This window comes from Bubalus bubalis, chromosome 2, assembly GCF_019923935.1.
Source record: "Bubalus bubalis isolate 160015118507 breed Murrah chromosome 2, NDDB_SH_1, whole genome shotgun sequence".
NCBI lineage: Eukaryota > Metazoa > Chordata > Mammalia > Artiodactyla > Bovidae > Bubalus > Bubalus bubalis.
In genome coordinates, this window is record NC_059158.1 from 71334027 (window position 1) to 71347614 (window position 13588).

The following is a 13588-nucleotide window of genomic DNA, read 5'->3' on the forward strand; positions in this document are numbered from 1 at the left end:
AATCAGAAGAGGGGATGAAGTAAAATGGATTGAAAACTCAAGCCCACAGCCCAGTCAGCCAGAGGCCAGAATCCATAAGCCACATACCCAGGTTCCTCAGATTCAGCAAATGGAAGTATAAGAAGTTAAATTTGAATTTCAGATAAACGCTGAATAATGCACATGCACTGTGTGTGGGGGACATGCACATACAGCTCCAGCTTAGCCTTTTAATGTCATTCTATTACACAGAGACACCAAGGACCACAGAGCATTTTAGGAAAACCTCCCATACGAAATAGGGCACAGTTCCGAGGTGGCACAGTGGTAAAGAATTGGCCTGCCAATGTAGGAGGCGTGGGTTCGATCCCTGGGTTGGGAAGAGCCCCTGAAGGAGAAAATGGCAACCCATTCCAGTATTCTTGCCTGGAAAATTCCATGGACAGAGGAGCCTGGCAGGCTACAGTTCATGGTGTCACAAAGAATTGGACATGACTTAGCAACTGAGCACACATGTACACCCATATGAAAAGCAGAGGCCAAAACAGAAAATAAACAGAATTCAGAGAAAACAGGGAGGAGAAGAAAACAAAAACTCCAAACTATTGTTAATATCCTTAGAGAGCTAAAACATTGTCTCCGTGAAATAAGAACAGGATGCTTTAAAAAATAATAGGAGCAACTGTAGAAGAAGAAAGAGCTTTTGGAAATTAAAAGCATGAAGGCCAAATTAAGAATCACACGAAAGCATTGAGAAACACAGTCAAAGGACAGTAAAGCAGAAAAATGAAAAACACTGCTTTGTTTCATTATGTGCTTTCTAGTGTTGTTTCATTTGTTAATTATGTGTATGTATTACTGTTATAAATATACATTTTAATTAATTTAAAAAATAATTTTAAAAGTCAAATCCCAGCTCTGCCACTAGATAGCTGTGTGTCATCAAATTACTTACCTCCCTGATCCTGTTTTCTTCATGTGTAAAATGGAGATGATAGTACCTGCTTTATCTGTCTTGTAAATGTCTTGTATGTCTCATAAATGGTGGCATCTACAACCTCATTTGCTTTAGAGACTATTTATTTTGCATGTTTTGGGGTCTTCATTTTGACTTAAGTATCATAATGTTCCTTTTTTTTTTTTTTCTGAATTAATACTCCTGTATTGATTGCTTATGGAAACCTGTATATCTTTAATATTTTTATTTCCCATGTCTGACACTTGCAGGATTTTACATTATTTTTCTCAAAGGAGAAGCATTTTGCCAAGCCAAGTTTCCAAGTAACTTCTAAGGGAGAAAAAATGTCAACAGGAGGAGTCCATTCATCAAGGCCTGTTAGGGATGTGACGAATCACTGAGGGATGCAGTCAGGGAAGTTGGTGGCACTTGTTTGCTCATTACTCTGCTCTTATCTTAATGCTACAGCCCCTGCTAATGTTTGCTGACTCCAAAGAAGCTGGCTTGTTCTCTTTCTGTGAGTGTTATTGTGTTTTGAGGCTCTGAATACCTGCTCATTCTCTAATCTAGACCTTCAGGAGGCTGATTCACTTGCCTGTCTAAAGTTGCATTAAAGTATTGCCATATTTTTAGGCAAGACAACTCCTCGGGTTAATGAAGGGGAAAGTAGTTACTACAAACTGTCTCCCAGTTACTTTTATTTCACAGAGATACAGTTGTGGAATTGAAAGGACTGTTAGCAATGATGTCATCCAACTTATCTCCTCTATTTCGTAGATCAGGTACTAAGTTTGTAGGTTAAATAGTGTAGCTTGGCTCACATAAGTAACTTGTGGATAAGTTGGAACCTCTACCTCTGGTTTCGGGGCTTTTCCACAAACTGTATTCTTTCTCTAAAGGAAGAATCAAGTACTTGTCATTTAAGTTGGGGATGCATTATACGTGGAAATATTGACCTTCCCAGGTGTACGTGAACCAGTCTAATATGAAAACCAGCATGAGTTCCCTCCTCTCTCCCAAAGCAGAGCCAGAGACAAGAGCTTGCATGCACATAGTCTAGTTTTGGAGGTAACATCAGAAATGAGAGTCAGGGACCAAGACAGTGAAATGGGGAAGGAGGGAAGCTCTTGTAAAGACACGTCCACTTGTTGGCCACCCCTGTGGTCAGTTGAGCTTGATCCTGCAGAGACTATCTGAAAAATCTTATATAAGCTGCACCTCAGAATTGCCATCAGCCTCCAGCCTCCATCCTATTCCATGGATGTTAAAACTTCCATGTGTTTCCAGGACGCGCATCCCCCAGGGCTGGGGATTCCTACAGCCATTGCCCATCCCACACGTGGAGTCAAAGCCGCGCCAGGGCAGAAAGGGAGGTGCAGGGCAGCGAGACAGGAGCCACGGTGCTGGCTGGAGCAGAAATGGTGGAAGAAAGGTGGGCCGTGGGATGGCCTTGTACACTTTCTAGAAGTTTGGATTATGCTTGGTTCTTCTGTCCTGGCTGCTGCTAAGTCGCTTCAGTCGTGTCTGACTCTGTGCGACCCCATAGACGGCAGCCCACCAGGCTCCCCCATCCCTGGGATTCTCCAGGCAAGAACACTGGAGTGGGGTGCCATTTCCTTCTCCAATGCATGAAAGTGAAAAGGGAAAGTGAAGTCGCTCAGTTGTGTCCGACTCTGTGCGACCCCATGGTCTGTCCTGGCTACTTAACTCAAAAGCTTTGAAACAGTTGAGGACAACCAGAAAGGAAGTTCACTGCTTTCCTTCCCTAAGAAGGGGCAAGTCACTGTAGAAGGGGTCTAGGTGGGCAGGGAGAAGATCCAGGCCTTTGGGTGCAGGGGCTTAGGGTTATGACTCATTCCTAGTGGCAGGATATCCTGCCATGTGCCAATAGGGAACAATGTAAAATTCCTGGAAATACAGAATTCCTTTAAAAACAACCACAAAACCTTGTAAAGTCAATTTCTAATGGCTTTGGATATGCTCAAGACTCTATACTACAAATGATGGGTGAAAGCAGAATTCACAAGTTTAAAACAAACAAACAAAAATCAAAAAAAACTCAGTGTGAATTTCTAGGCTTCACACCCTTAAGTCTGGGGGTTAATTCTTCAGTCTGATTTTCCAACTCACTGAAAACATTTTCCAGTTACTGCTGAGTGGTTTTCTGAAATTGATTTCTGTGCCTATTTCTGAGTCCCTGCAGTGAATACAGCTTTCATAATTAAATAGTAATTTCAGCATCTCAAGCAGGAATTAGGTATCCCCTTTTGGTAACCAGCCATATAGCTTTGAGAGAGTCACTCACTTAATCTCTCTTTCCCTTAGTTTCCTTGTCAGCAACAGAGGGACAGGTACTTCACCCATACCGATCTCCTAGAGTCCAGGTGGTGGCCAAAGGAGATTGTCTGTATGAAAGATGATGAAACTTTAAGTAATCTAAATAATTTAAATTTGGTAACATTGACAATTTTAAGTACCTTATAAAGAAAACAATCATTCAACCAGAAAGGTTAATGAAATTTGGACCATAAGAGATAGTCCTTGTTGGGGCAGACAGAGAGAGATCCAAAATTACAAGCATTAACACTTCAAGATGTCACAGTGGTCCTGGACTGACTGTCTGCTTGTAAGTTAACAAAGAGGACCTCGCATCTTCCACAGTTAGTGGAAACAATACCTAAAATTCCCCGAGTGCTCACTTGGGAGTTTGATATACACATTATTCTGTTTAGCACTTAAAGGGATTCTGTCAGAGCAGGTACTATTACTGACTGCATCATACACATGAGGAAACTGAGGTTGGGAGAAAGTCAGTGTTTTGCTCACCATGTTGAGTGGTAAAGCTGAGATTGGAACCAAGAATTTGGACTCCAAAATGTCTTTAGCTACTCTGCCGTTCTCTCGGCAGTTCTGTAACTGTTAGTTTAAGAGAGCCAGAGGGGAAACCGAGGCCACTCCTGAGAACACTTGGGCACCAAAGGCAGCAGTGGCCCCAGTTCCAAACACAGTAGCTATCACGCAGGTGCGACTCAGCCGGCTGTAGATGCCACCAGCCGGTTGGGATGGGCTGAGACCCCAGGTGAGAGTTGCTCAGGAGACTCACCCATGGGGCTGAGCCTGCAAGCAGAGGCTCCTTGTCTATCGCTGAGCTAAACTGGGACATAATAGAGATTGGTCCTTCTTTAGCTTGAATACCGTCATGGAAGGTGTTCCTCTAGAGTAGCAGGAGCAGGGTAGCATTCATCTCAGGAGGGTGTGACCACAGAATACTGTGTCCCTCATCTCAGGTGCCTGCTGCTCCTGCCCTGCACTGTTCTAGGACTGCAGTATCTTCTTGCATCACCTTTAGAATGGGAGCTCTGTGAATGCAGACATCTTCCTCTGTAGCTCACTCTTGGAGCCCCCACACCTGACCCCCTGCCTGACATAATAAATTTTCAAAATTTTAACTCTCTGATATTGAATTGTCATATAAACCTGCAAGGTAGATATTGTTTCCCCATCTTCTAGATAAGGATACCTGGGCTTAGAGAGGGTACGTGACTTGCCCAAAGTCATCAAGGTTTCTGTGCTCATATCTCCACGCCACATTGCCTCAGATCACTATTTAAATAGAGAATTATCCAAGAATTCAGATTTTATATACCCATTTGGGTGTTTAATGCTTTTCCGGTTGGCTTTCTAAATTAATCAGACTAATCTTCAAGTTGAAAAATTTTCACTTCCCTTTGTGCTCTGCAAACATTCATCAACAATTACAGAAAACGCCCAGTCTAATGGTTTCTTTGTCTCTGTCTTTCCAAAAGGATGCAGAAAGGACCATTTCTCAAAGCATCTGATGATGACAACAGAATGTACCAAAATTAGCTGAGATTGTTGGGAGTTATAGTTTGACCATCTTTCTAAAAAATTAGACTAATATCTAGAACAATTTATTTTATAAAACACAATAAGAACCCAACAAATATTTCTACTGCTATGCAGATGGGAGTATTCATTCATTCATCATTCAGTGAATGTTAAAGGTCCGCTATGTTCAATGTTTTCAACCTCCACAGTTGCCTGCACTCAACTAGTCCCTTATTGGAAAGGAAGAGGATAAATGAATGCATAGTGAGGTGTAATGAGTACAGAGCTTGACCCGTTGTTCCTTCCCAAACATTCTTATATTTTAACAGAGCTGATTAATTAACCCACAGAAATTACTCTAATGGTAGAACTACAGACACAGTGACAAGTTAATGGAAGAAATATTTTGGTACTTTCTGATGAACATCAAAGCATTTTATATCTATTCATCCTCATGAGTGAGTGAAAATTGCTCAGTCTTATCTGACTCTTTGCAACCTCATGGACTATACAGTCCATGGAATTCTCCAGGCCAGAATACTGGAGTGGGTAGCCATTCCCTTCTCCAGGATTCACCCTCATATCTCCATCCATATGATATTGCAACTGAATAAAACATGAGAGATTTATCCAGTAGCACTTACTGACGCCTTCTTTGTGCCAGACACTGTCCTAGTTGCTGGGGATGCACACAGAGAGAAGATATCATTCTTACCTTCAAGGACTCAGCCCAGTGTGAGAGTGAGAAAAACAGTAATACCCCACCTTGGGGATAGCTACATGTGTGCATGCTCAGTTGCCTGGCCATGCCCAACTCTTTGTGACCCTGGGGACTATAGTCCACCAGGCTCCTCTGTCCATGGGGTTTCTCAGGCAAGAATACTGGAGTGGGTTGCCATTTCCTACTCCAGGGGATCTTCCCAACCCAGGGATCAAACCCACATCTCTTGTGTTTCCTGCACTGAGAGGCGGTTTCTTTACCACTGCACCACCTGGGAAGCCCATGAAGAGTGGTAGAGGCCACGTAAATGCAGGGGCAATGAGGGCACGCCCCATCCAGCAACCCCTTGAAACTCTTCTTGGCCTGGAGATTATAGATCAACTGAACTCACGTGTAGGGTCCTGTATTGTCTTAATTTTCTGCCATTATCAATACTGAGAGTTGTTCTGCTCTTTCCATTTCTTGCATTTGCCAGTTTTATTTGTGCTGTCAACAACAGCACAGCCTTTAACAGATAATTTTATTCAGGTATTAATGCTTAGCTGGTCCTTGTGTTATCGGTGCTAGTCTAACACAGGGACACAATTCACTTTCAAAGTGAAACATATAACTTTTTTTTCCTTTAGTCATAATTACTGGAATTAACATCTGCCTACTAATTTATTATTCCTCTGTGGTGCTTTTGGAGAAGGCAATGGCACCCCACTCCAGTACTCTTGCCTGGAAAATCATGCCCAAAGTCCAGAAATCTCTCCAGAATCTGCCTTTAGGAATCAATTGCAGATGTACGGTTTGCCTGTTGAATGAGCTGTAAGAACACGGAGAGAAGAGAATCCTACTCCCCTGTACCCATCTCACCCTGTCCCCTGCCACCCCGTCTGATAATTCTGGAGTTGAAATTGCCACCTTGACAGTAAAAATCTTCCTAACATTCAAAGACTTTTAGTAGACTCAGAACAGTTAGATAAACAGATAAAGAATATATGTACATACTTATATAGAGAGTTATATAACATTACAAAAAATATTCCCAATTAAAACATACACAGGGTTGGTGATTTCTCACTTTACAAACCAAAGGTGCCTTGCAGATAAATGAGAAACAAGAAAGACTTTCAATGTAGTGATGGGTGACTGGTAACCAATCTTTAGAATTATTTCTGAGGGTAATTTTAGCAGTTCTGTTCAAATGATGCTTTTTTAAAGACTGCTATTTTTCTGAGTGGAACATATGTCAGGAGAGCAGGATAAAAGCCTAATAAAAACATATCTGATTATAAATGAGATTTTCCAGTAAGTTGCTTTTCACTAGCCGAGGTATTTGCCATTGTCCTTGAAAACCAAGGTTGCCGATGATCTTCTTGAAAAGTTAATGATATAGTTCCTCATGACAGAGGCGTCTGGATCCAGGGAGTGTTATAACTTTGTGGATTTTCAAATGTTCATTTTAGCAGTCCCATGGTTTTAAAAGTGCTCCTAACAGTTTCATCCATGTTGATTTTGACTCCGTATACTCTATCTACACATATAGATGCTAAAAGGAGCAGCTGTGTGGGCCAGTTCCTTTCTCAAAAGTACAGTGAATTTCACATTGTTGCTTTGTAATGATTATCACTAAGGAGGAGGTCAGAAATACCACCAAAGCTGAGGACCACGACTCTGGTCTGGGCCATGCGCAGCTCTTGGGAGCATCTCCTTGTTGATGGACACCTGTGCCTGGTGCTCACCGTGGCTCAGGAGCATCTCCTTGTTGATGGACACCTCTGCCTGGTGCTCACCATGGCTCAGGAGCATCTCCTTGTTGATGGACACCTCTGCCTGGTGCTCGCCGTGGCTCAGGAGCATCTCCTTGTTGATGGACACCTATGCCTGGTGCTCGCTGTGGCTCAGGAGCATCTCCTTGTTGATGGACACCTATGCCTGGTGCTCGCTGTGGCTCAGGAGCATCTCCTTGTTGATGGACACCTATGCCTGGTGCTCGCTGTGGCTCAGGAGCATCTCCTTGTTGATGGACACCTCTGCCTGGTGCTCACCGTGGCTCAGTACAGCAGCCTGCGATGCTGTCACATATCTGTCCAGACGCTCACAGCGGGCAAGGCTGTTCTGCCCCCAAGGCTCATGCTACACACAGTTTATAAAGATTATCACACAGGCCACAGCTGGGAAGCTGGGGGCCAGGAATCTACCTAGATTTATTCATAACTGCCCTGGGATCCTGGGGAAATGACTTCACCTTCCTTCACCTTGAGTTTTCTGACCTATAAATCAGAGAGTTACAGCAGCCTTTTTCAAAGGTTACATATGCCCCTAACAATCTATAGTTATAAACAAAACTCAAATTAAACATAGGAATCATTCTATGACCCAGCAATTTTGCTATACATTAGTGTATGAAGTGAAGTGAAAGTGTTAGTCATTCAGTCATGTCTGACTGTCTGCAACCGCATGGGGTAGCCTGCCAGGCTCATCTGTCCATGGAATTCTCCAGGCAAGAATATTAGACTGGGTTGCCATTTCTTTCTCCAGGGGATCTTCCCAACCGAGGGATCAAACCCAGGTCCCCTGCACTGCAGGCAGATTCTTTACTATCTGAGCCACCAGGGAAAGCCCTTTGCTGCTTGGGGCAACTGTTATTCCAAAAGCTTGTGTTGTATCCGAGCTCTGCCACTCACCAGCTGGGGCTAGTACACCCAATGCTTCTGAGCTTAATAACAGTAGCTAATCCTTACTGAAGAGCTACTGTGTGCCAGGCACTCTGCTAAGTGTTTTACATAAATCCTCCCACCAACCCTAACCTACCCAAAGTCAGTCATGTGCTTAATAAATGAAGTCTGCCTGGAACAGTAAGGACCCAGGTGGTGATGGGGACTCCAGACAAGAAACAGGGGAGCCAGTAGCACTCAGCATCTTGTTCTTTGTCCCCCAAACTACAATGAGTCAGCACTAAGTGTCCAAGATCCTACTCTGACTTCCACCATAAATGCCATGGTGGTATTTTCCAAAGTGTGTTCTTTAAAACATCAGTGCTATGGGAGTCTATGGTCAAGTCGAGTAGGCTTTTCTATTACTCCTACTACTACTAAGTCACTTCACTCGTGTCCGACTCTGTGCGACCCCATAGACGGCAGCCCACTAGGCTCCCCCATCCCTGGGATTCTCCAGGCCAGAACACTGGAGTGGGTTGCCATTTCCTTCTCCAGTGCATGAAAGTGAAAAGTGAAAGTGAAGTCACTCAGTCGTGTCCGACTCTTAGCGACCTCATGGACTGCAGCCCACCAGGCTCCTCCATCCATGGGATTTTCCAGGCAAGAGTACTGGAGTGGGGTGCCATTGCCTTCTTCAGGCTTTTCTATCTCAGTGCTTTGTGAGCCTTCAAAAGGCTAATGTGGGTGGTGGATCTTCAAGGATCACAGGAAGCATTTCTCAAACCCACTTGGCCAGAGCACCCCCTTTACATGCAGCACCTCCTAAGACTAGCATTTTGTGGGGTGCACACTGGGAAGCAGTATGTCAGGATCCTTTAAAGAGCCTCTCATTAGGAAGTGCCAAAAATGTGAGACCTTGGGAAATGATTCTTAAAGAACCAAAATGGTGATGTCTTTTTTTCCTTTCTCATTATAAAAATGAAAAATCATAAAACTAGATTAAACAAAAGTTTTGAAAATAAGAATGGCATCCTATTTTCACAACTTGAGAAGGTTCCCTTCTTTTCTTTTCCATATCCACACATATCTACATGCATTTCCACATGCTTGTTTATCCACACTGAAAATGTGCTGATTCTAATAAACACAGATTGCATGTCATCTCACTTAATCCTCACAATAACTCTGAGTCACCAAATAGGACCTTCAAGTTAGAGATTAGGAAATTGAGGTTCAGAGGGTTTAAGTGACTTTCCAAAGTTGCACAGAAAGGAAGTGACTGAGCTATGGTTTAAACACAGTTATTTCTGACTCCATAGCTGATGTGTTAAGGCCCTGAAATGATGAAATGGTTACTTTTTAACCTCTACAAAAGTATTTGTCCTGAATTTACTACCAGGGAGTTTATATTATCTTGGATGATCATACAGCTCAGTTCTATGTTGAATGATAAAAGAACATTCTGGAACTGTTCCCGCTTTTTATGTGTCCTTGCCTCCCTTCTCTGACTTTTTCAGTAAGAGTCACAGGGCTTCACAGCAGGTAATCCCAAACGCGGGACCACACTGATTTCTGTTTTACGGCTTGATAATCTCTTCTGTTGTAAATACATTTGGAAATGATTGTGGCTTTTTGTCAAAGCCTCAACATTTTTTAAAAAGAGGTTTATTTTGATAGCATTTTAGCCTCATGATTTCAAATATTAAATTACTTGGTTGAGGTGGTCATATTTTCCCATAAATGTGTTTATATCACACACAGACTGAGAATTTTCATTTGATTTCATGCAGAAGGAGAACGGAATTCTTCGAACTTGTCAGTAAAGGAGAATATGATTGGAACATCAAAAACCATCGTGATATATTTCGGTAAGAAAAAGCTCTTGTTTGTGTGTTTATTCAGTATTTGAAGATTTACCGATGCCTTTTTGACAATGCTAAGAGTGCACAAGTGATGTTTAAAGGACCAAATCTTAGCTTACATTCAAAACATTCAGAAACTAGTTGAATAATTAGAGAAAAGATAGAGAATATGTCTTTTCATCTTCTGAATTATTTTATATTGCCTCCTCTCCATACATTTGCCTTCAAAATTAGAAGATGTTTGAACTGGTCGTGTTTCAGCAGGCATGCAAAGTGCATTGGAGATGGGATTTTTGGACCTTGGAAAACAGTTTCACAAAACAAAGGAAAGTGGAGAGTTAAGTTTGGGTTGTTTTGTTTTTAGAGACAGCAGGCATGTTAGATGGAAAACCAATCAAAAGATTTTTGTGTTTGGAATAAGGAATCTGTTCTAGACTTTTCATGGGACTTCTTTTCAGTAGTTTAGGAAAGACAGCAGCAAACTCTCATTTTTCCTCGGCACGTTTTAACCACTTTTCCCCACTGCAGCCACTCCAGCTGGGTAGGCACTGTTCCTTTTTCCCTCTGCCCTGTCCTTCCACTGTCCTCAGCTCACCCATCCGCAGACTTAGTGCCTTAGTCCTGTTCCACAGCTGTTTAGTATTCCTGGGAAAGCTTGTGAGGCCAGGATTCTGGGTTCAGTGCATCTGCCCCACAGCTGGGCAACCACTGAAAACACCCCGGGGATCCTAGCCCAGCCCCCAGCTTCTGTCCCCGTCTCAGAACGCAGAGCCTGCCTGCCCCTTGCCTCCACAGCTGACCCTCTGCTCACTGTCTCACCAAAGGGCCCTCTACCTGCCCTCCTCTGCATTCATACTTCGCTCTGTTATCATTCCAGATGACATTCTTGTTGTCCTTCCCGAGGTGGTATCGGGGGCCTCCTCTTGTCAACACCTCCATCTCAGCTTCCTGTTCTAGGTTCCTATTCCGGCCCTCCTCCCCCACTCCCCACCCCTGACCTCTGACCTTTCTGTGACAATCTTACTCCTTTTGGCATTTTCAAAATCTGGCTTTTAGTTTTTTCCCCAGCATGACCTTTCTAGGCTAAAAACCACGCTTCCATCTCCTCAGTTAAAAAAAAAAACGTCATCCCTAAAGTCTGCCTTCTTCTTAAGGTCCAATCATAGGTTTCTCCTCTCCTTCAATCCCACAGCTCAGCCACACTCCTCTAACTTCGTACAAGGCAGTTTCTTTCTTTTTAGATCACTCAATTCTACAAGTAATGATAGGAATACATTTTTCTGTAACAGATCAGAACATGATGGATAAAGCCCCAGTTCCTGGGTTATTACTCCCAGTTCCCATGCTGTGCACAGCTTTGCTCTGTTTTTAATTCCTTGTTCATTTTCAGACTATTGTCAGAGCATTTCCATACCTGTGTACCCATGGGAAACATGCTATTTAGTGTCCATCTGTTTGTTTAACATACTTTATATATTTACATATCAATCTGAGCTAGCTTGTTCCCTCAACTGTATGCCTTGAAATTCTTTCCATGTCCATACCAGCATCATCTTTGATTGCTGCATAGCATTCCAAAGTGTATCTAGTATTTACAGTAAATTCCTCGACTGAGGAATTTAGTTGCTAAAATGTGATTTCTGCACTTTTTGAAAGTCACCAGGCACCTCCCAGGGATCATATCCAACGAGCTTTGTTCTCTCCAGCTTCCTAGATCTCTTCACAGTCTGAATTGTGTTGGCCTTGCCTTTCTTAAAACTCTCTCCTGCCTTGGCTTCTGCAAAGCCCATGCTCTTCTGAATATTCAGCTATCTTCTGACTCTTTTTTCTCCTATTTGTCTTTCTCTAACCCTTCCTTCTCCCTGTGTGTGTTAGTCACTCAGTATGTCTGACTCTTTGTGACCCTGTGGACTGTAGCCCTCCAGGCTGCTCTGTCCTTGGGATTTCCCAGGCAAGAGTACTGGAGTGGGTTGCCATTTCCTTCTCCAGGGGATCTTCCTGATCTCCTGCATTGCAGGCAGATACTTTACTGTTTGAACCACAGGGAAGCCCTCCTCCTCCTTACTACCCCCTAAATATAATCTCCCCTCAAGGAATTCTTTTGTTCCTCAGCATCCTCACAAATTGTCCTACCAGAACCGCTGGGGTCTGGCCTCTCTCCAGAGCACAGCTCCTAAAATGCCAGCGCTTACTGTGTGTTTCCACATGAGTGTTTTCCCACAGAGGTTTTCAAACTTTTCTGCAGGGAACCCTATAGGTAAGAAAAATCTTATTTGGAGGCAGAGTACATAAAGCAGAGATGAAGTCTGCAGGAACTCTCCTTTCCCTGCAGCTCTGCACCTCCCACCCCATTTCACAGCTGGACTCTGACCATGTGCATGTGAAGGAGGGAGTGGTCTGGGAAACACCATCCCAGAGAATTTTAAAATAGTAATAAAACCAACTAAAAGTTAGCCTGCTTTTTATCATCACCATGTGCCTGCAATCTAAACAAAGTCAACGATGAGACACGCATCCCAGAGAAAATTCTTTTTTTGGTATAAATTCTAAACAATTGCTGAGGTTACTGTTGAGGATCAAAATAATTGCTCTGAAAGCTTCAAATTAACACAGTATTACTCATCCTTTCATTGTGTATGGATTGTACACATGTAATTTAATTCCCCAAACACCCAGTTTTCCTGTCAGCCCTAACACAGGTGGGCTCGGGATGCACTTTCAAGAGTAAGTTCCTTAGGGTGCAGAACCTTTTGGCCTCACTCCACATGCAATGCTCCAACCTCTGGGGATGTCACCTTTCTGCTTTCAAGCAGTATATTCAGAATAAACAATGGTAGCGCGGTGGTGGTAAAGCTAAACAGAACTGAAGTTACCTCCGTACTGTCATCTTATGTTGGCCTTTTGGGATCTGTATTTGTGCGTAAAATTTAAAGCAGTGAGACAGACTGTCGACTGCACGGTGTCATCTTTTTGTTTGGTAAGCATAAAATGCAGTTCATACATGTGATCTTTTACTGAATTGAAAAAATCTTTTAAATTAAAATGTATTCCTTTTTTTAAAAAATTACTGTATAGTAATTTTTAAATTTACTGTATTTACAATGTTGCTGCGATTTACAATGTTGTGTTAGTTTCAGGTATAACAGCAAAGTGAATCAGTGTTATATATATATATATACACACACACACACATATACATATATGCACTCTTTTTTAGATTCTTTTCTCATATACATCATGACAGAGTATTGAGTCGATTACCTATGCTATACAGTAGGTCCATATTAGTTATCTGTTTTATATATAGTACTGTGTATATGTCAATCCCAGTCTCCCAATTTATCCCCCCAAATATTTCTCTTTTTAGTTGCAAATGCTTTTAAAACTAGAGAACAAATCAAGAAAGTTATGATTATCTCAAGATAATTATTGAGGTAATTTTGGCAACTAGAGGAGAGTCATGGTAGCAGTGAGCCACTGGGAGTCTCAGACACTCTAGGGTCACATGGCCTCTTCTGACCCCATGGCGGACATTCCTGACCTTCATTCCTGCAGTTGCACTAAGCAGATTGCA

At 42.6% G+C, this 13588-nt stretch overlaps 1 protein-coding gene across 1 annotated transcript in view; it reads left to right on the top strand.

Moving 5' to 3' along the window:
* The window catches only part of PDE11A (phosphodiesterase 11A), a 420247-nt gene that overhangs the window by 356112 nt on the left and 50547 nt on the right, over positions 1-13588 (top strand). Inside the window, exon 16 of the mRNA XM_025274296.3 lies at positions 9943-10020. Coding sequence (XP_025130081.3) covers positions 9943-10020 — 78 coding nt within the window. The remainder of the gene's footprint in view (positions 1-9942; positions 10021-13588) is intronic.